The sequence below is a fragment of the Melozone crissalis genome, unplaced genomic scaffold, assembly GCF_028551555.1.
Source record: "Melozone crissalis strain CALT ecotype California unplaced genomic scaffold, PUWL_Pcris_2 ptg000027l_1, whole genome shotgun sequence".
NCBI lineage: Eukaryota > Metazoa > Chordata > Aves > Passeriformes > Passerellidae > Melozone > Melozone crissalis.
In genome coordinates, this window is record NW_026535805.1 from 43,366,985 (window position 1) to 43,387,545 (window position 20,561).

Here is a 20,561-nt window from a genome sequence, read left to right on the forward strand (position 1 = left end):
ACTGAGCTCAAAAAATAATAGAAATCTTCACAGGTTTAGAAATTATTTTCTTTTGAAACATTTTGGAACATTTTACTGACTTTCTGGAAAACAATAATTAAACTCATCAGCAAGCTAGAAAAATATTCCTAGATGTAGTTTTCAGACATCTGTGTTTTGCCTATGTGTCCATCCTTCTGAATTTTTCTGTCCCATTCCCCTACACTGGTCCTTGGCCACCCCCTTGGGGAATAAGCAGGGCTTTTCCACCTGGGGAAACATGGGTCCCTGTTTGTGTGCACCTTCCAGAGCAGCTGGAGCCACCAACACCATGGCTGCATGAGGACTCATGGTCACTTTGGATGTTGTGGGTTTGGCCGTGCAGCTTGACCTTCACCCCATCGCTGGCAGTGGAGATGGAGTGGCCAAGCTGACTGTGCCTGCAGGTTCCCACAGGGCAGAGGTAACACTGAGGTCCTGGCAGGCTCTTTGTGAAGAATGCCACAACTTAGAACTGAAGCAGGGGTGAGGGGAGGTTTGTGATCTCTGTTCTTTCCGTATGGGAAGAATGAAGTCAGGCATTGCTTCCTCTCGGTATAGTATACATACATTTTTTTCAGCAGCTTGTCCTAATCTTCAAAATTGAAACTTGGACAAAACAAAAGCAATTTTTCTTAGTCAAGATCCTTCTAAGAATTTAGTCTGCAATATGAACACCTTCCCAAAGGATCCCTTGTTACCAGCAGTCCATGATGACAATCTGATGGTCTCTCACTCCGAGATCAAGGATGGTTTGGAGACAGCAAATTACTTTTGCACTTGGCCTTACACATCAAACTGGAAAATCTCCTGCAGAGCATTTGGAAGAGCAGGTCAGTGACTCTCATTTACCAGTCTTTGTGTTAGCAGATGTGGGGACTCTTCTGATAAAAAACGACTAGTGGGTAACATTCCTGATTTAAATTGCAATTTCAGACAGGTGCATTTCTAGTTCCTTCCTTGCAGCTAAGATGGTTGATTTTGTTAGGTTATGTGATGAAGGCTGGCTTCTGCACACACACACACAGAAGCACTGAAGAATAACAGTGGATAGAGGAACTCCAGAGATATTTCCAGGGTATTCCCAGGCACTTTACAGAGTCTCTGGGCCTGCAGAGCTGCTTGCACATCCCAGCGGCAGCAGGATCAGAGGCCACTGGGTGGACTGTGCCTAAGTTCAGCTGCTGGAGGGATCCCCACTTCATAAATACATATGTGTGTATTTCCCACTAATACATCAATCAGCCAGAAAAGGGAACAGGATGAGACCATTGGGGCTTGCTGTGGTTTGTCTGGCAGTGTATTTATGTGTACGGGTGTTGTATATGTCTGTCTGTCTGTGCCTTTTGGAAACTCATGCTGCTTGTTGGCCATGGGAGCAGAGCTGCAGTTGTCTTCTGTTGTTGGGCTGCTGGATTCAGCAACATAAACCAGGTTTTGTTCTGAATTTTTCTTGTGTGAAATCCATGTCTATTAGTGCATTTGCTTTGCTGGATTCAAGCAATTTCAAAAACATCTATTAATTTGTGTGCGTGTTTGCCATCCATGTTTAAATGTTCTTTTGTGGCGTTATTCCTGGCAGTCTTACTAAAGTGAAGAGCCAAACACAAATGAATTGAGCTACTACAGAAATAGCCTTAGGGGCTCTTTATCCATTGATCAAAACAATGTGTACAGGTAAAGCCCAGTTGCTGGCACAATACCTGACAGCCTTGGGGGTAAGAAAGTTGGCCTTGAATTGCTAGAGTTGCACACAAAATCTTAAAAATACAAAGATGTCCCACTGAAATAACTGAAACCACTCACACATTTCACTGCTTTGTGCTTGTAAGAACCAGCTTTTTACCATATGGGTCTTTTGATTACCACTGAATACATGTAATTTATCCACTTCTCTCTCAAATTACAGTATTTGCATAATTTCAAATCTGTTTCCTTGGGAGGGAGAGCATGTATTGTATTAAAACAGTTGATGAGTTGTTGGCTGTGCATGTTCTCTAGGTTGGCTTTTACTCCTACGTTCAAAGCCCAGTAACTCCTCTTCCCTGCAGCACCTGCAGCACTAATGACCAGCAATAGTGAGTTCTACACCTGGAGATTCCCCTCTTGTAAAGTATATTTCACATCCTCTAGAGAAATATTTGTTGAGACCAAGTTAATAAACTTTTCACAGTCTGTAGGCAGCCCAGCACCTCAAAAGCCAGTGCATCCCCTTTAAGAATTTGAGAGTTTTAATTGTAAACTTTTAAATATGTGAATAATATTGTCTCCTGCAAAATATTATATACAGAGGAAATGAAGCTAGCAAGCTTTTTGAAAATAAATGGTTGATTATCTTGCTCACTATCTTGTCACAATGTCATGCTATCTACTTTTCCTGACCCCTCAGGGAGACAGGAGAGCAGTGCAAAGAAACTTGAAATCACAGTCACATCAGTTTTCCTCGTGATCTGAGTCTGCTGCTCATTTACTATGGCCTTGTTCTTCAGAAGAGTCCTGCTGAAACAACAGTGCTTGATCAAGCTCAGATTGGCAGAGCTGGGATCAGTGCTGGGGGTTGTCACCAGTGCAGTCTGATTTTCACCTGGTACAGTCTCTTAAAATTATTTTCCAGCTGAAGCAACTCAAAATCAAATTCCCACAAATCATTGGTGGCATAAGAATATGTTGACTGTTTTGCATAACAATATTGTGTTTAAATGTCCATTTAGAGGATGAAGTAATTAGTATTCTATTTGTACATCTTAAATCCAGATAAAATATTTAGGACAGCAGAGTGCTTCATCTCTTTTCTTCAAGGGCTATTTGTGGTTTTGAAGTGAACAAACACCTAACTATTTTGCTGTGTTCCAAGAGGGGGGAAAATACCCCAAAAAACAACAAAACAACACCACCCCACCCAGATATGTGGGTTTTTTACCCTCTCTAGGCAGGGCTGATGTTCAGTGTCTTCTTTTCACTGGGTCAATAACTATCACTGATGAAATTTTGTACCAGATCTCCCTTTCCCCTTTGGAGCCCAGTACCCACAGCAACCTCCCATGTCTCCCAGCCTGGCACAGACCCTTGGTGGATGTGGGTGCCAGAACCAGCTGATGGGACCACCAGCAGCCTCACTGTGCTCCAGCTGCACCTAGGGGAGGAGGCAGCCACAGAGGGAAGGAAGCAGAAGTTCCTCCCCATGCCACTCCTCCCCTCTGCTGTGGAGCTTCCGAGCACAGCATGCACCAGGCTGAGAGTGTTGCTGCCTTGAGAGCTTCTCACTGGTATTTACGTGCCAAACCCACATGCTGCAGTGCTGCGGACCATGGCCTCTACCCTGCAGAAGTTCATTCATTCTCTGGACCTCAGAGCCCTTCCCAGGGTCCTCCAAATCCAGTCAGGCATCTATTGTCAAGGTGAGCATCAAATGTTTTCTGGCAGGGCTTTGCAAGCCTGTATTTGACATCAGGTCCCTCTTCAGACTGGAGTGTAGAATGGGGGGAGGCATAGGAAGGATGCTCATGGAGTTGTCTCCTAGAAGTTTCCCACAGCTGTTTTATCAAAGGCTTTGGAAATGCCTTTGGTGCAGCGTGCACTTGGTCTTCTCACTGGCAGTGAAAAAGAAACTAGTTAGTCCTTATCATATCCTGGAAAGAGTACTGGACTAAGACATGAATTTGCTTTGCACTAACACAGAGCCATCAATCCAGCAACTGCAAATCACCTCACAGAGGTTAATTTATTTAGCTCCTCTTGGACTTCTGGGGCTGCCATGGAGAAGTCTCTTCTGTCTCAGAAATAAAGAACCAGGGAGTCTGGAAAGTGACCATGAAGGACCATAAGATTTTCCTGAAATTCTATCCTGTATTTGGGCGGCACTTCAAGTGTGCAACAATGCAAAGGAGTTGGTATGAGCTGGACAGGAGAAACACAGGGGTAATATTTTACTGGGTTTTCCTGCTGCAGATCTATTGTTATGATGTTTTTAGTGCTCTGCTTGTGCACAAAGGGCACTCGAAAGGTTGTGTCGAAGAGACTCGCATTAGTGGGAAAAATCTGCTCTTAGTTTGGGCATGGACTTAGTCCAATGACAGTGAAGATGTCATGTCAAGCCCATGTATCAGTCTAGAAAAAGTTACTTCCACGCCACTGAGAGGGAAAAACTCAGGTTCAACTGATAAAACAGAGAGGGTTTCGTGGAATGAACTGAAGTCTGCTTCAGCTTCAGCCAGACACCCGCTATGGGATCCACAACATCTATCTTTACATCAATCTAAGTATTTCCACGCTGCACCACAGAAGGAGAGAGGAGGTGGCCAGAGTCTGATTGGCAATCAGCAGCTGTGGCCAGAGTGGGTGATTCTTCCCTCCATGACAACAGCCTCTTTGGGCAGAAAGGAAATGGGAAAGGGCATATTGAATTTGTTATGGTAGAGTACTGTCCATGTGCTCCTGATTGCTCATGCTGGCTGCCCTGGAAACTACCTATGAATAATACTGATACATAGAAAAAGTGTTCTGGGAAATAAACTTAGCTAAAATAATAAGAAACTTTTGAAAATACTGTTATTCTGAACTTTGCTATGTGGCCTGTTCAAGTTTTATCTTTTAAACTATACATATATGTATACATGTATATATACAAAATGCTATGATAAAATGATGGTAGCCCAGCTGTCTGCAGGTTTCTGAGTTCATGCAGTCTGCATCCTAATGCTCATGAATGGCAAAACTTATACCAGTACATTTTTGTAGCCAGAGTATTTAAGTTGGTGATTCTCTATGCAGTCTAAACCCTTTAATTTTCCTGAGGAGAAAAACACTGGTGAGGAAGCACACAGACCACTCTGCAGCAATTCCTCACATGCGAAAGAAAAAGTCTATTAGCTGTTGATTAGCCTTGGGAGGAGGTGGTATGGGGTCCTGAGAATATTAACATTAAAAAGTGACAGCCCTTGTACTGCTCCAGTGCTTTTTTGGCCTTCAGTAGCACTACCTCTTCCTGTCCTCTGCTCGTGGTGGCTTCTCAGCTGTTCTCATACGTGTCCCTCCAGTGCAGCAGCTGCAGCACCAACAGCCATGCATGAGTTTCTTGGTTATACAACAGGCAGGACTGATCTATTCTGCTTGGCTCCTTGCCCTCACAGCCATCATCTCCCAAAAAAAATACTTGCCAAGTACCTAGGAACACTGGTATCCTGTAGTAGGCTTCTGTGTTCCTCTTCTTCCCTGTTTCAGAGGAAGACTGAGATGTTCAAGACACTTGGTGCCTGATAGGTTTGCAGGATCTAGGGCTACAAAAGGTCTTCTCAGGCCAGGCCCTCACTCCCTTTCTCTCCCTTCTTCCCTGAGCTCTCTGTCTGTGTGAGATCTTTCCTGAATATTTTCCTTCCTTCTGCACCTGGCAGTTGGGGTGAACACATTGTTCTGTGATTGCATTATGATTTATGTCACATTTTCTGTTGAAAGACTAGTGCTTCAAAGAGAGTCTGGAGTAACTCCTGTTATATTGCTAAACAGGAGAACGGGCCACTTTGAGCACTTCAAGTTTCCATTAGGACAACCACTCTTTAGTCCTTCCTCAGGCAGATCCCTCTGCCCTTGCACCAACCTTTTTGATCTCTCTGACCCCATGCAGTCCACCAGCAATCACAGTGTGGGTAATGGCAGGTCTGTTGGCAGGGAACATGGGTTAACTGCTCTGGCTGCTGGGACCAAATCTGAGCATTTGTGCACTGATTGTAATAGCTCCCAAATGGCTACACAGGCAGCCCACTCAGCTAAGTGCTTTTGTGGAAGGGGACTTCATAGGAATCTGTAACCATTCTCAGCACAACCTGCAGATAGTAAGGGAGAAGATCAATTATTAAAGCATTACATGTGATCGTTTGAAACTGATCAATCACCAGGGGTACTTAATTTTCCTGTGTAAGAATTCTAAATAGGAAGAATTTTTATATTTGTAAATATTAATGTATATTTCCCCCTTCAGAACCCCCCTCAAAAAGGCCAAGTTTTCTTAACATAGCATAGGCCGGTACATAGAATGGCTAATGGAGTAGATGCTGGTCTATTACATCCATTAGAGCTGTCACCTCAAAGCTGTAGCAGCCAACCAAAGAAGGCTACAGCAAGATACTTGATAATAAGACAACACGGTGTAATTGATTCACTGCTCTTCTCTGGTGCTCTGTGTGCTGTAGGAATGAAACTCTCCATTTACTCTATTGGAAGTAGCATTTTCCACACACTGCACTTAGGTCTAATGATTTTATAAATATAGGACTTGCAAACTAGCCTTACAGCTCCTGACAGATTTTCAGTACCTCTGGAAGCCTAAGGAAAGTTTAATGCTCTGTGAGGATGAATGTTTTCCATGTGGTGAGGTATTTTTATTAGAAGCTGCAAAGTCAAGCTCCAGGGAGAGAGTGGGAATTTACTTGCCTTTGGCAAGGTAACATCTCTGAAAGAATCCATTCTGCTTTTTTATACATATTACACCAAATACAATCTAGGTCTCTCCTTTCAGACCCAAGCCTGCCTGCTACTGTTCCCAGTGGAGAGCAAGTAGAAAACATATGCTGTGTGCACTCATTCTACCATTAGTCTCTCTACTGGCCTATAAAAAAATTATGTTTCTGCTGATACTACTGGAATGTGATGTATTTAACTGTAGTTCCCCAAACTGCAAATGGACACAGCTTTATAGACCCTGCTTCCACATGGAATACTTTCAGCTAGAAAAGCTCTGGGCAACTGAACTTTTGCTGTTGGTAGTGAATACTATGTTTTGAACACTTTTCTCAGGAAGTTCTGTTGCTGTTTACCTCTCTGTTCTGGGCATGAAGAAGAGGAAAGCATTTTCCTTGAATGATATCAGTGATTTGAATGCTACACTTGGACTTTGGTGTTGGTTGAAGCCTTACCAATTTGCCTCTAGGCAGAATAGTCAAGGTTGGAGACTCTTGTTCACACTTCCATGTTTCTATTCTGCTTTGGCTCCAGCTGTGTGGGGCTGCACAGTCAGAGACCCAACCTGCAGCCATGTCCTACCCCTGTCTGCCACTTTCTAGAGTCAGAAATGTGGGATGTTAGTAAGAGCCCTGAGTTCTTCCAAACTGCTTTTCATCATCATCAAAAGTCCATCCAGAAGCAGAGAAATTATCATCATCCCTGGTTTGAAAACAGGAACACAGATGAAAGGAGATGGTAGTTCTGCAAATGCCAGGGATGCCTGTCAGGGCAGGTGCTCTGGACTCTGCAGTTGTAATGTCCTTGCTACAGAAACTGGACTGTACTGTTGAATCTCTGAAGGGAATAGGAAGGATGATTATAAAATGAAAGCAAGTCTGCCAGATACAGATAAGTTGGTAATCAGCACTGATTAGAAAGGAACTACGGTGCAGACTGAAGTACATGATAATTTAATAGCTCATTAAAATAGGTTTTTAAAAAATTAAATTGCTGAAACTCCATTGGGAACTGATTTGATTGATCAAATATCTTTCTTTGAACATTTTAGTAAATATTGATACTTAGTGAGGTAAGTACTGTCTGACCACTGATTTTTACAGATAGCATGCAAGTGTAGGCTTTCATTTTTATGTTGCAAAAATTCTGTCTATTTTAATACTAATATAATTATTTTATGGGTAGTTGAATTTAATATTTTGCAGGCTTAATTTAACCAGTGGCAAAACAGTAAAAAGTGCCAATTTTAATTGTGAAAAATGAAGAACCTCTCAAGGCACCTCTTCTGTTGATGTTTGTTGTCATTAGCCTACCCACAGTCTTCTCATTCTTGCCCCACCAAAACACATACATCATTAATGGTATTCCCCCATTTCTTCAGGGGTTGAAAGTTGCCAGAGCGTGGGGAGAGTTTGTAGCTCTGCTCTGCAGTTCAGTTATTTGAAAACAGCATGTGTGTTGTGTAAATTGCAGTTCCAGGACATACCCTTTTTTACAACAGGCCTGTGAAACACATCAGGAAACTCTGTGCTCCTTCTCTGAGGAGAAGGGGACTCTAAGCCAGCAGCCTCCATCTCTGCAGCCTGGGTGTGCAGGGAGGCAGTGAGCTGTAGCTGTGGTACTCCAGCCTCTGGGATTCAGGAAAGTGCTGGATCTGTGCAGGGAGGACATACTGGGAAGAGGCAACTGTAGGGTCACAAGTATATCCTTGGTTAATGTCCTTCCAGACTTAAGGGATCTAAAGATTCTTAGAATTGGCAGGTTGGGATTCCTCCTCTGGACTGATGTTTGGTGCTCTCTGACAGCTGCACCAAACATGTGAGGATTGCTGAGAGACAATGCCAAACAAAACCCTTGGGTGAATAGCTCCATTTCAAAACTAATTTTGGTCAACTCTGACTAACGTGACTCATGGTTCCTCTTGCTGGCTGCGAATCCACATTCACTCGCTGTCTCTGCAGTTTTGGTTTCACTCTCTCTGCTTCTGTGACTGGAAAATGGCATCTTTCCAGCATGCATTTCTGCAAGCATTTCAGGGAAGTGATGGGCTCTGCTGATCATCAACAGAGTTCGAAACAGTTGTTAAGCCTGTTATTGTAGCTAGGCAAGCTGAATGCAAAAGGAATCCTTATCTATCCAAACTCAGCTGCCCTGAGTCCTAATTTAGACAAGAAATGTCTCTCAACACTAACAGTTCAAAAATGATCACGTAGGGTACAACTGTTTCACTGTTTCTAAGCCAACCTAGAGAGAACAAATCCTTCTCCCTTGTCAAGTATGATAAGCCAATGAGTTGATGAAGGCTAGGATATGCAGTCTATAATACATATGGAAAAAGCAAGCAAACTGCCTCTTCAGGATTAATAAAACTACTTTTTCTTACAAAAAGCAACAAATAATTTAAACAGAGGCTGAACATAAGACAGCTTTGATGAAGATAATTAGGGCTGTATTTCTTAGAGGTGAAATATCATTAAAAATTATTATCATTCTCCTCATTACTGGGTGGATTCTCACTGGAGTGCATGCCAAGGGAGAACTGCTTGTGAAATTGGTGAAACTTGTGGTACAGTGCTTTCGCTTAGTAATTTGTGTCTTTTTTTTTTTAAGATAGAGAAGATTTTTTAAAGATAGATAAATATATCAGAAAGTGCAAGGGTGGTTTCCTGTAAATACAGTTGTTTCTGTTCCTCTTGATTGATCAAGTAGAAGCAAGAGCCTTAAGTACAGCCAGAGTAGTTTGAATTCTTTTTTGTGGTCATTAGTTGGAGCATATTGGTAAATTTTCTCTATTAATACAAACCACTGAAACTCTCCTGCCCTTGTTCAAGCTGCTTCAAATGCCTGTTTTATTCTAAACAAGAAAGAAAGAAAGTGTTCTTCAGTGGATGTGAGAACAAACCCTGACTTTTTTGGGTCAAATATTGCTCATTTTATTCATACTGCTGCCCTCAATGGAATGACTCATCCAGACACAGTGAGAAAAATATGACCCTGGGTAGCTGGCACTCAGGGTGGAGCTGATTTGAGGATCTCCTCTGAGGGGATTTTCTTTCTGTAACATTCAGTTTTGGGCCTCCCCGTGGATGGCACAGAAGGTAGGAAGAATGCCCAAATTGCCTGGTTTGTCTCAATGCAGGGGTCAACTCCTTGTCCTGTCTTGCTGAAGCTCCCTCAATGTATTGGTGTCCTGTAGCAGAGAGCTCCCCAGCTGCCATTGCACTCGGGCTCCAGGGATGTGAGGAGGAGGAGGTCTGCAGCAGGAGGGGCCCTGTTTCCCTTCCCACAAACCCGTAAAAAACCTGTAAAAGTGCTAAGATAATTTTCACAAACTCAGGCTCTGGAAAGAAGAAGGGACAACCATGTTAAATTGCATAGGAGGGAAGATCCTGGGGTAAACATCCCATGATTCACAAGCCCATGACCACACAATGTTTCTGAGCTCCAGGTCTTTTGTGACAAAACTTTTTCTTCAAGTACCTGGTGATGTGTTCATGAAGGAACATGGCATTTGTCCAGGTCCACTGTTTCTGGTTAGGTCCCTTGGACACACAGAAGTGGCACAAGGAGCATCATGCTCTGATCTAAGTAGGGGAAAATGCTTAAACATGTTTCCAGTTCTGGACTGCACCTGTGAAGTGCTCAACACTCTGATCTGATCCTGCAACTCAGTTTGAGCAGCCTTCCTAAACCTCATCCAAAAAAATGTAGTTTTCTGTTGAACATATATGTGAATAAACATATTAAATTCAAATTAATTAATGCTGTAAAGAAAATGAATAAATCTAAATAAATCATGACCAGCTATAACAGTGACTAATGCTGTTCAAAATCAGGTTTGGGCATTGTCTTCAATGCTGTAGTAATTCTGACTCATTTGGGTAAACCCAAATAAAAGGTCAAATTGGGAGCTGTGGTTTTACTTGCTCTTTCCATTATAGTGGGTGCTGCATGCATAAAGCTCTGCCACATGCAGTGTGTGAGCCTCTAGATAGATGAGAATCAGAAGAATGCATTTTTAAAAAAATGTGGCCATAAACTTATCAGGAAAGTAATAAATCAGAAACCTCAGAAGTAATTTCTTTTTAAAGTCCATTATGATTGAAATGGCTTAAAGCACTTGACATTTAAAGTTTGACTTTATATGGCAAAAGATAAATCTTAATGGCTTTTGTTTTTTCATGGTTTCGTGCAGGCAAAAACCAGACCCTTCACAGCCTAAGTAGATATGATCTAGGTAAAATGCATCTTTGCATAGTCTCTTTTGGAAGATTTGTGTCCCAAACTGATCTAACCTGAAGATTTTTGTTGCTTAGGACATGGTAAAGAGAGAAGAGGTTTTTGAAAGCCCAATACATTGCTCTGTCACTTGACAAAGGATCTTCCACTCAAATTCACACTGCCTTCATGACCACTGCTATCCTCGGGCATCTGGAGCACTGTGTGGGCACTGGGGAGCTGGGCTCACCTGCTCTCAGTGGGGGCACCTTCTGGGGTTAGGAAGGGAGGGGTGGATAAAAGCCATTCCGGTGTTTTATCCTGTTTGCAGCCACTCTCACAGCCTGGGGTTTGAGAGAGAAGCTGGGGTACGCTTCCTTCTTAGCCTGTCATTGTGCATGATTTCCAGCCTCTTCCCTACAAGGCACTGGATTATTTGAGTTTAGTGGGGGAAATTCAGCAGACTGCTGAGCACCATTTGTGCTCAGGAGATATTTGACTGGAATAAAAAGCTACCTAATATCTCCCCATCAGAAATTGTTTGCTTTTCCTTCTGCTTAATCAGAGTATAAAATGATTTAAATGATTAAGCAAAACTCTCCTCCTTAAAACTTTAAAATAGATCTCTTTTCTTGCCAAAGAGCATAAACTCTGAGCAATGCGCCAGCCCTCAAATAATGCCCATAAAGAATGATACCTTTTTTTATCGACACTAATTATAGATCCATTATGCCCTTCATATTACTTTGAGAGCCTGCAGGAGCCTTAATAAAACTGTGATTTCATCTGAGCTATGTTGTAGTGGAGAATGGGGTATTGTAATTCTGGTTGAATGGCTGCACCAGGGCATGGAGCCTTTAGAACCTTTTCACCAGCCCCTGAAACAGAGTCCCCTCTGATAGTGAAGACAGCACCCATATGGGCAGCCGATGACAACTTAATAGTGGAGAAAGGAGCACTGGGAAAAGGACATTGGGACAAAGTTCTACTCTTTCAGGAGGTGTAGGGGGATCTTTCATCTCCCCACTAAGCAGCCAGGCTCCTGGTTCTTTGGATCTCCTTTCAAAGACTGCTCAGCCTGCCAGCTGCAATGAATTCCGTGAGTGTTACTGAGACATGAAAGAGAAAATATTTTCCTTCAAAGATTCAAACTCATGGGACTAGGCAGTCAATGCCTAGTGTTTGGCCTCCAAAGTGATTTGGTTTTGTTGGGAAAAAAGCTTGGTCTTTGTTTAAAAAAAAAGAAAAAAATAAAAGAGGGGGATACTTGGAAGAGCTTAGCAGCACCCTGTGTCAGACGGGCTGTGAGACTGGGAGTCAGCCAGCCTGCCAGCCTGGGCTTGGGCTTCACTGCTGCTGAATAACCCTCTGTGCCGCCTTAGTCAAGTCTTTTGTGTCGTTTGCACCGCTCTCCCTGGCCCTTCATGCTGAACTGCCTGGGGGCGTTTGGCAGAAAGGAGCTGCATCCCAGTGATGTATCACTGCTGTTTACTCCGGCCCTGACTGGGAGCCGCTTCCATCAGCGTCAGTGAGGCGTTCGCTCTGAGAGCAGTCACCAATGGAGCTCCAAGCTGCTGGGAAGAAAAAGGGACATATTACTGAGATATTTTATTGTTTCACCTTGCATTATAAAATATTTAACTCAGTGGTACTGTCAGATGCCCTGACATTAAGAATGATATCCTCCATCTCAGGCATTCACTGTATTTATATTTTATATTGCTGTTTTTGATACAAAAGTGTTCTACTTGTACCTATAATGAGAAATAAATCAAAGAAATGACTTATGTTAGGGAGGATGGTGGTATGGCTCCTTAACATTTTAGGAAAGATGGAGGGAAAAGATACTGAACCGATTGTGATGCTTACTTTGATCTGATCACGGTGGTTGATAACAGATTGTCGAACTAGAGATGAGCTTATGAAAGGATATAAATGTGGTTTTTATTGAACAAAGTAACATTTCAGAAAAGGTTCTTTCAAAGGCAACAAGCTCTTTAATTACAGCCTTCAGGGGCATTGTTTGATCACTGTAAATAAGCTGCTTTATTCTGGGTTCTGCTAAAATGTTGGTTTGGGGGTTTTTTTGCATTATATTGCCTACATCTTTCTCAAATCAAAACATTCTGTTCTCAAGCTTATTTGATTTACATTTTCAAAGAGTTACATTTTCTTTGTGACTTGAGTGGGAAAAACAAAGTTATTGTTGAGCAACAACAAATAAATGTTAAAAAGTGCATTTTAATTAAAATTTTATTTTTCAATATATTGTGTGAGGGGGTACTCATTACACAGCTGAAGTAAAATCTCTCAGGGTCACATTGTCACAAAGTGGGAATTTTCAAAATGTTTTAAGATTAATTATCATGGTTTCTAAAGGAAAAAGTACTTTTATTATCCTTTTTGAAAGCTATGCGCTTTCCCTGGCTCCCTTTTACCAACACAAATATTTGCAGCAAGTGCCTAGGTAACATTTTTCTTGTCTGAATGTAATCTTCATTGTATTACTCCAGGCAAACTGCCAAGCGAGGGCTAAAATCAGGGCCAAAGCAATCTAGTTGCAGACAAATATGTAATTAAAATCAATACTGAATGTGCAAATGTACCCCCAAAAATGTGGCTGGCAGATTTTAATTTTTTTTTTCTAAATCCTAGTATTGATAAAAATGAGCCTTCTGCAATCATGGTCTCAGACAGTTAGCGATCACCCACCCAACTTCTCATCCTTATAATCTTTCAACCTCTTGGCCTATTTCAAATAAATCTGGTAATACATGTTTTACTATTGATAATCTGTTGAAAGTTGGTCTCTGATATCTTAGAAGGAAAATGTGGTGGCATACCTCCATCATTCCATTATTATATGATCTATCTATCCAACTTCTCTTCTACAAAAGAAAATTACTATCCTGTGGTCGTTACTGGTGGTATTGCAAAGCATTTTGTTTGCCAGTGGGTTATGTACCCATGTTAATTTCTTTGATGGTAGGACAATGACCTCCCTTGATTTAAATTTTCTTGGGGGGTTTTGTGGAATCACTCTGTGGCAGATATAGACTGAAATGGTCATTAAATATTCTTCAATAACAGTTTTTGGAGAGCTTTAGCCCCTTAACTGCCTCATTTAGTTGATGAGGGAAAGGCTGTGGATGTTGCCTACTCAGATTTCGGGAAAACTTTTAGCAGAGTCTCCCACAGCATTCTCTTGGGAAAGTGGGCAGCCCACAGCTTGGACAAATGTACTCATCACTGGATATAAAACTGGCTGGATGGCCAAGCCCAGAGAGTGGTGGTGAAACAATGACAGGAAAGACATTGAGGTTCTGGAGCTTGCCCAGAGAAGTAAAAAAGAGCTGTTGAAGGGGATTGAACAGAAATCCTATAAGGAGCAGCTGAGGGAGCTGTGGAATTTAAGCTGGGAAAAAACAAGGCTGAGGAGATCTTATCACTCTCTAAAACTACCGAAAAGGAGGCTGTGGTGAGGTGAGGGTTATTCTCTTCCCCCAGGCAACCAGTGACATAACAAGGGAAAATGACCCCAAGTTGTGCCAGGGGAGGCTCATCTCAAATATTGGGAAAAAAATGTTCACTGAAAGAGTGAACTGGAGAGAAGCACTGGAACAGGCTGCGCAGGGAAATGGTGGAGTCACTATACCTAGAGTATTAAAAATGTGAGTATTAAAATACCTGGAGTACTAAAAAAGTGAGACATGGCACTTCATGATCGGTATTAGCAGCAGCCAGCCTCCTGATGGGAGCTGTAGCAATTTCCACAGAGACAGCTGAGTTAGTCTGTGTTGAATTGCAAAGGGACTGAACAGTGCAAACAACAGTGCACTATTTTTACAGTAAGAAAACCAGGTTGTCCTTTTTTGTTAGAGAGCAGCAGCTGTCTTGCTTTTGTGCTCAGTACCAGAGCAGCATTACCAGATGTTGAAAGCATGCTTAAACAGCACTTTTCTTCACCTGGCACTGGCTGATATTTGTGTGGCACTGTAATCCAGAATACCTCTGAGTTAGTCATCACCATGGTGTGCAGCAGGAAGCCTGCTGGGTGAGTTTGGAATCTAAGCACAGCAGAGACCTTAAGCCTGTACAGGGTCCTCAGCAAGGGAAAACAGGGGATGTTGTCCCATCCTGCCTGTGAACAGCATCTTCCAGACGGTTTTTACTTTATTTTTTCAATCAAGATGCATTCTCCAGAGGGTTAAAACCTACATCTTCTTCAGGGAAACTGAGGATTTTCTGGTGTCCATCTCAATTTTTGAGAGCATTGCACAAGCAACCAATAGGTTTTTCTGGACACATATTCACAAAAGAGCACACTTACCCAGTTGCTCAGCATTACTCTCCATCATTCTCCTGTTGTTTTTGGTGCTCTGTTGAGGCTTTGGGTAGTTTGAGGCTAACACAAGAATAAATTATGCTCAGACTGGGCTCCCAGTGACTTCTCTTGAGGTCTAGGAGATAGTCAAGCACTTGTCATTTGCAGGTGCTGCAGCAGAGTTAATAAATAGATCATAGACTCAGTAAGAGATGCTTATCAGCCTAGGCTATATTCAGGACTGGAATTGTTCTTGAATGAACACCAGGAAGATCAGTCAGCTAATTGTTGGGGTTTTTTGGTCTGACACTTGGGTGGAAAAAAGAAAAGTAAGCTGGTTTTGGTTTTTTTTCTCCCCACTATCCTCACCAGCTACAAGGAGAGCTGTAAAGAGTGTTGCTCTTCAAGGAAGGGAGTTCTGCCAGCAACAATGATATTTCAATACTGGCTTTCTCAATTATTGATTGCACCTATGTAGTCAGAGGTCAGGTTTTAAATATTTCTCATTGCCTGATACCATTCTTCTTACCTAGGTTAAAAGAAAAAAGTAAAAAGGCAAAATTTTAAATTGAACAAGATGTAACTAAAGGCTTAGAGCAATTGTGTGAAAGAAAATCTGTCTTCTCAGAGGAGATAAAGCAAAGGGCAAAATTAACCCTCAGAACCCTTTGGGGAAGGGAAAAAAGGAAATGAGAAAGAAAGTATTTTAAGTAGCTGAACAATATTGATAGGAGAGCAAATAAATACACTCACCAATGTGAGTGTATGAGAACAATGAGAACTATGTTTCTCATGACAAGGGAAATGAAATTTTGAGATGAGATTCCAGAAAGGGCATGTCCACATTGCTTCAGGACCAATCTTGGTTAGTTCTTGGGAAGAAATGCACCGAAGAATGGAATCTAGTATTAAAGTCAACATTTCTGATGTTCTGTGTTCAATGCAATTCTATCTGCAAATGGAACACTGTGTTCACTGTATTGCCTTTATATATAGTTAATTGATCCCACGCCCCAGAGCTTCTGCTTATCTCCTGCAGAGACCAGGAGGAATTTTCCTTCTTCTTCATAACTTGACTTTTGAGGTTTTTGGCTGTATTCTTCTCCCTGTGCATCTGCTTCTGAAACAGTAAAGGTTGACCACAACTAGAATGGAGAAGGGAGGACTGGTTTTGGCGGGACAAGATACAGTTCCAGGTTTTGCTGAGGAAGTGCTGAAACACTTGGCTGGATTGCTTTGTTCCTTTTCTGAAAGTTCTGAACATGACAGACAGAAAAGGAATTTTTTGCTGCCAGGTCTGAATCAATATGCTAATTTCAACATGGGACAGGGATTGCCATTGGTAATTTGCCACTTTTCCAATTTCTAGTACTTTCTTCAGGTCTTCTGTTAGCACAGGAAACTCAAATGCTGGTTGCACTTAGATGTCTCCTGTCATCTCCCTGGGTACCTTCAAGGCTCTGTGGGTTTTTTGTATCTACTGTAGTCTGTTGTTTCCTATGGGATAAACTATGCCCTGTGCTGTGCAGAGCCACTGCCTGCTGGTTTCAGGAGACAGCTCCTGACAACCCAGGTAATCCTATGCTCTACCTTGGCCTATTCTGGTCTAATAATTTGGAAATGTAGATTCTTCAGACCTTGTTCTCCTTGCATGCATTTAAGAACCACGAACATACAGAGCTGATTGGTCATTGAAGTCACAAGATTGTTTTTCTCATGACCCTGAAGGGAAAATTAGGCTACTTATCACAAGATAAATATTATTTCTTATACTTTAAGTATTATTTTTGTTTTTGCTCAAAGAGGTAAAGACACATGACAAAGCTAAATAATGCTTTTCTTTCCTTTTGCATTTCTTTTCAGACTCCATCTATGAGATGTTTGGAAATGAATTCTCCCTCTCAACAGAAGATGTCATTAAAGTTATTGGCTTCAAAATTAATAAACTCATAGCAAGTATCTGTGAGAATAATGAAGTCAGCCAGTTTTCAGCCGAAGTGGAATTACCACTAAATTTTCCTGGTATGGTATTTCATGAATACATGTTTTTGAGAAATTATAGCCCTGAGTAATCACCTTTGTTCATTTTATTGATTTGATGTCTTGATTCATATTTGAGGTTGCAACTCAGCTGTCAAGAATACAGTTTTATCAGATGGTACAAGACATAGTCAACCAGTTTTTAAATTTCAACTCTCTTACAGTCCTTTCTCAAACCTGGATAGAAGTTATTAATATTATAAAGTTTTGTGGTTGGTAATGCTTTCTACTCTTGGTGCCCCTTGGTGTAAGAATTACAACAAAAATCTTCTTTTCGTTTTCTTATGACTTTTCCGAACCTTGTCTGAGCTGAAATCTCCCTTGTTGTGTTCCCAAACGATGATGTATTTACCATTACTAAATCTGTATTTTATTGTTATGGGTACAAAATATTTTCAATACTTTGTTTTCAATACTGCTTTTGTTTTAATGATTTATTTTAACTATGATGGTCAGAGTGGCTGCTCCATGCTTGGAAACAGGATTAGAGGGGAATGGATGTAATTTTTTGCTTAAAAAATCACTTTTAATTGTTCTCTAGAGAAATCCAAATATATTCATATTTTGGAGGATGGACTTGAAATTTGGCATGTGGTACTGACTTGTTGAACCATACTTCCCCTTGAGGTACTTGAACCATATCTATGGTTCCAGATATGGTACTTGAACCATATCTTCCCCTCTCCATGTTACCTTGATCAGGAGAGCTGGCCAAGTACTGAACCCAGTACTAGTTCATCATGTGTCATATTTATTAATTTCTGAATTTTGCTGTCATCTCAGTTCCTCCACTGTTAGGGCCCAGCAGCATTGAACAGGGAAGTGAATAAAGCACAAAGGGAGAAGTGTGTCTCCCATGTGAGTTTCCCAAATGTGGGAAGTAGAGGAGACAAACTGTGTTAGGAAAATGGTAGAAAAAGTTTTGATCTCAGAGCAGGACAGAAGGATGCAGATTTTCTATGCAAAGATCGGAGAGTGGAGGCAGCTGCAGGTGGTTTCAGCAGCTCAGGAAGACCCCACCCACCCACAGGTTTGCAAGCAGGGCATTTCCTATGCTGGGAGTCTTGCAGGCAGCAGAGGTAATGGGAGCCCCTTGGTGAGAGGAGATGAACAAGCTGCATGAGGAACTGCATGAGGAGGGCAGTGGGAGTGGGAAGGAGTCTGGGGGAGAAGTTGTGGGACACATGCGTAAAGGAAACACTGGTACAGAGCACACACAGAACACAACAGACTTCAAGAGTCTGAGATCATGTCCAGGACTCACTTTGGCCATCAGTCTAGCTAATGGACTGAATGAGACTACAGTTTTGTACAAAAAAACCCCACCCTAAATATTTAATTAGCACTGTATTGTACTGAAAGCACATAGGAAATTAAATTGTTGCTGCATGGGGAACATAATATGAGTGCTTTCTAGTGTTTGAGTGCTTGGCTTAATAACCTCATCGATGCTCTTCTAAAGTCTTGCTGAGTATGCCAGAGTGTGCATGTATAGAATTTAGGTTATGTCAGTATCCAAGCTGGGACGTGTTTTTTCTGCAGAAGGAGACAAGACACACTTCTTGAACAAATAAAATGTAGAAGTCCATGGGAATGATGAAATGTTTCATGTGAATTCCACAAAAAAAATCTTCTGCTATGCCTTTATTTGCCATCTCTAAAATACAGATTTCTCTCTGAAATAGCTGTGTGTATATAACTTCCCCCCTGCCCCCAAATAGATCCTCATTTTACCTTCACATTTTTCTTATCCTGCGAATAAGAATGGTTTCTATGACCATTATTAAAAGACTTTTTTGAAACGCCATTTTCAAGCACTAGTAGGGCCCAGACACAGAGATCAAAGACCTTTTAATTATCTGTGGCTATCGAGTGATACTGAAATACAACTCTCCTGTGAACTCTCAAGATACTTGGTATTTTTCTTGTAATCCAAGTTTCTCTGATATTATTAAAATTTCTTCTATCTCTAAAATTCATACACTGATAGAAATATATTCTAAATCTTGATTGGCAGATGAGGTTGAACATTTGAATCCCAAAATATCCAACACAACAGAGTGATAAAAGTAATCCTAAATTTATTAATGTTGAAGGTCCTGACTGTTAGAACAGAAAGACTTGTGATTTCAAATGCTTGAACCTGGTGAATCAGGATTTATTTGCATTCAAGAGATCAGATTTACAACCTGGCATTTGGATGCTGTTGCCCTGCTGAGCACATTTTCAAATTCGATCTAATCACTACAATTTTCATGCATAGTTATGAACTCTCCCAACCAGTGTTCTAGAAAACTGGGTTATTTCACTTGAAAAATAAATTCAGAGTTCATTTTGCTGAAATTTATCATTATTATCCTCCACATGATGGGTATTACTGAACAGCAGCACTGAAGAGGGGCATAATGACACTTCTTATTAGCCCAACAGGGAGCACCACTTTCTTGTTTTTCTCTGTATATGTACTCTTATGTATTCAAGAGCTATTTGGTAAGATATAAATTTATCATTTCTCTAGTTTAGTTCTTAGCTGATGAATGATTCTGCTCTGCAGAGTCAAAATTTCCCAGTCTCTTGCTCTTTCTTGACCTTTTTCCTTTTCACTTTATTACATAGACGTGCTAAGATCTAACTGAAACACTGCACATGAAACATGGCTTGCCCCCATCTCTTGAACGAAGCGCAGAACTGAATTGCAGATGATCTTTTTCGTGCCACCTTTGACTTAATTCAATAAAAATTTCCACAGGTCTCCAAGAGGCTGACCTGTATTTACATTGTATGTACAGTGCCCTCTTGCCAGCGCTGATGCAAAGAGAGCTCTTGCTTTGATGCTCTTTTCCATTTCCTTTGCCATGAGCTCTTTTGCATGCCATGGGCTCGTGTATCCTTTCACTGCACACATACGGGCACTAATGAGCAGTGCTCCTATTTAGGTTACTCTGGGGACAGCAGCTCTGAGAGTGAAGAGCTGGGCTCATTGGCCTTAAATGAGCCCTACTCTTTGTCTTTCTGAATGTATTTGCAGTCTTCAGAACTCCTTTTTTTCTTCTCAGATCCTTGATAAAGGCCTAATCTGCCCTTTGCATTAGAGAAACCGCTGCAACCGCAAGTTCACTATCTGTGTTATTTCTTTTATCCTCATTCTAATTTGTTCTTTTTCATGCCTCAGAGGACAGGGCTATTCTTTCTGTGCTCATACACTGGGTAAAATAATAGAAGTCTGCTGTTACTCTAGACACTTCAATGACTACATCTAACCACATTTTGAACTACAATTTTCACTACTAGCAAATTAACAGACAGGTAATTTGCACAACAGCTGAATTGTTTGCCAGCACAAATGATTGCATTTCATTCTGTTTTATTCCTTCTGCAAAAAACATTACTGGACTGCCCCTGTTTTCATGAGGTCCCTGGCTGTTGCTGCTGCTCATTCCTATGTAGTCTGACAGAGACAGCTGAGCATGACTGCCCCTTTGAGCACTCATCTGCAAATCAGTGACCA

At 41.4% G+C, this 20,561-nt stretch overlaps 1 protein-coding gene across 1 annotated transcript in view; it reads left to right on the forward strand.

Moving 5' to 3' along the window:
- Positions 1-3,325: 3,325 nt before the first annotated feature.
- The window catches only part of THEMIS (thymocyte selection associated), a 70,717-nt gene continuing 53,481 nt past the window's right edge, over positions 3,326-20,561 (forward strand). The window contains exons 1-2 of the mRNA XM_054280359.1: positions 3,326-3,416; positions 16,877-17,035. Coding sequence (XP_054136334.1) covers positions 3,326-3,416; positions 16,877-17,035 — 250 coding nt within the window. The remainder of the gene's footprint in view (positions 3,417-16,876; positions 17,036-20,561) is intronic.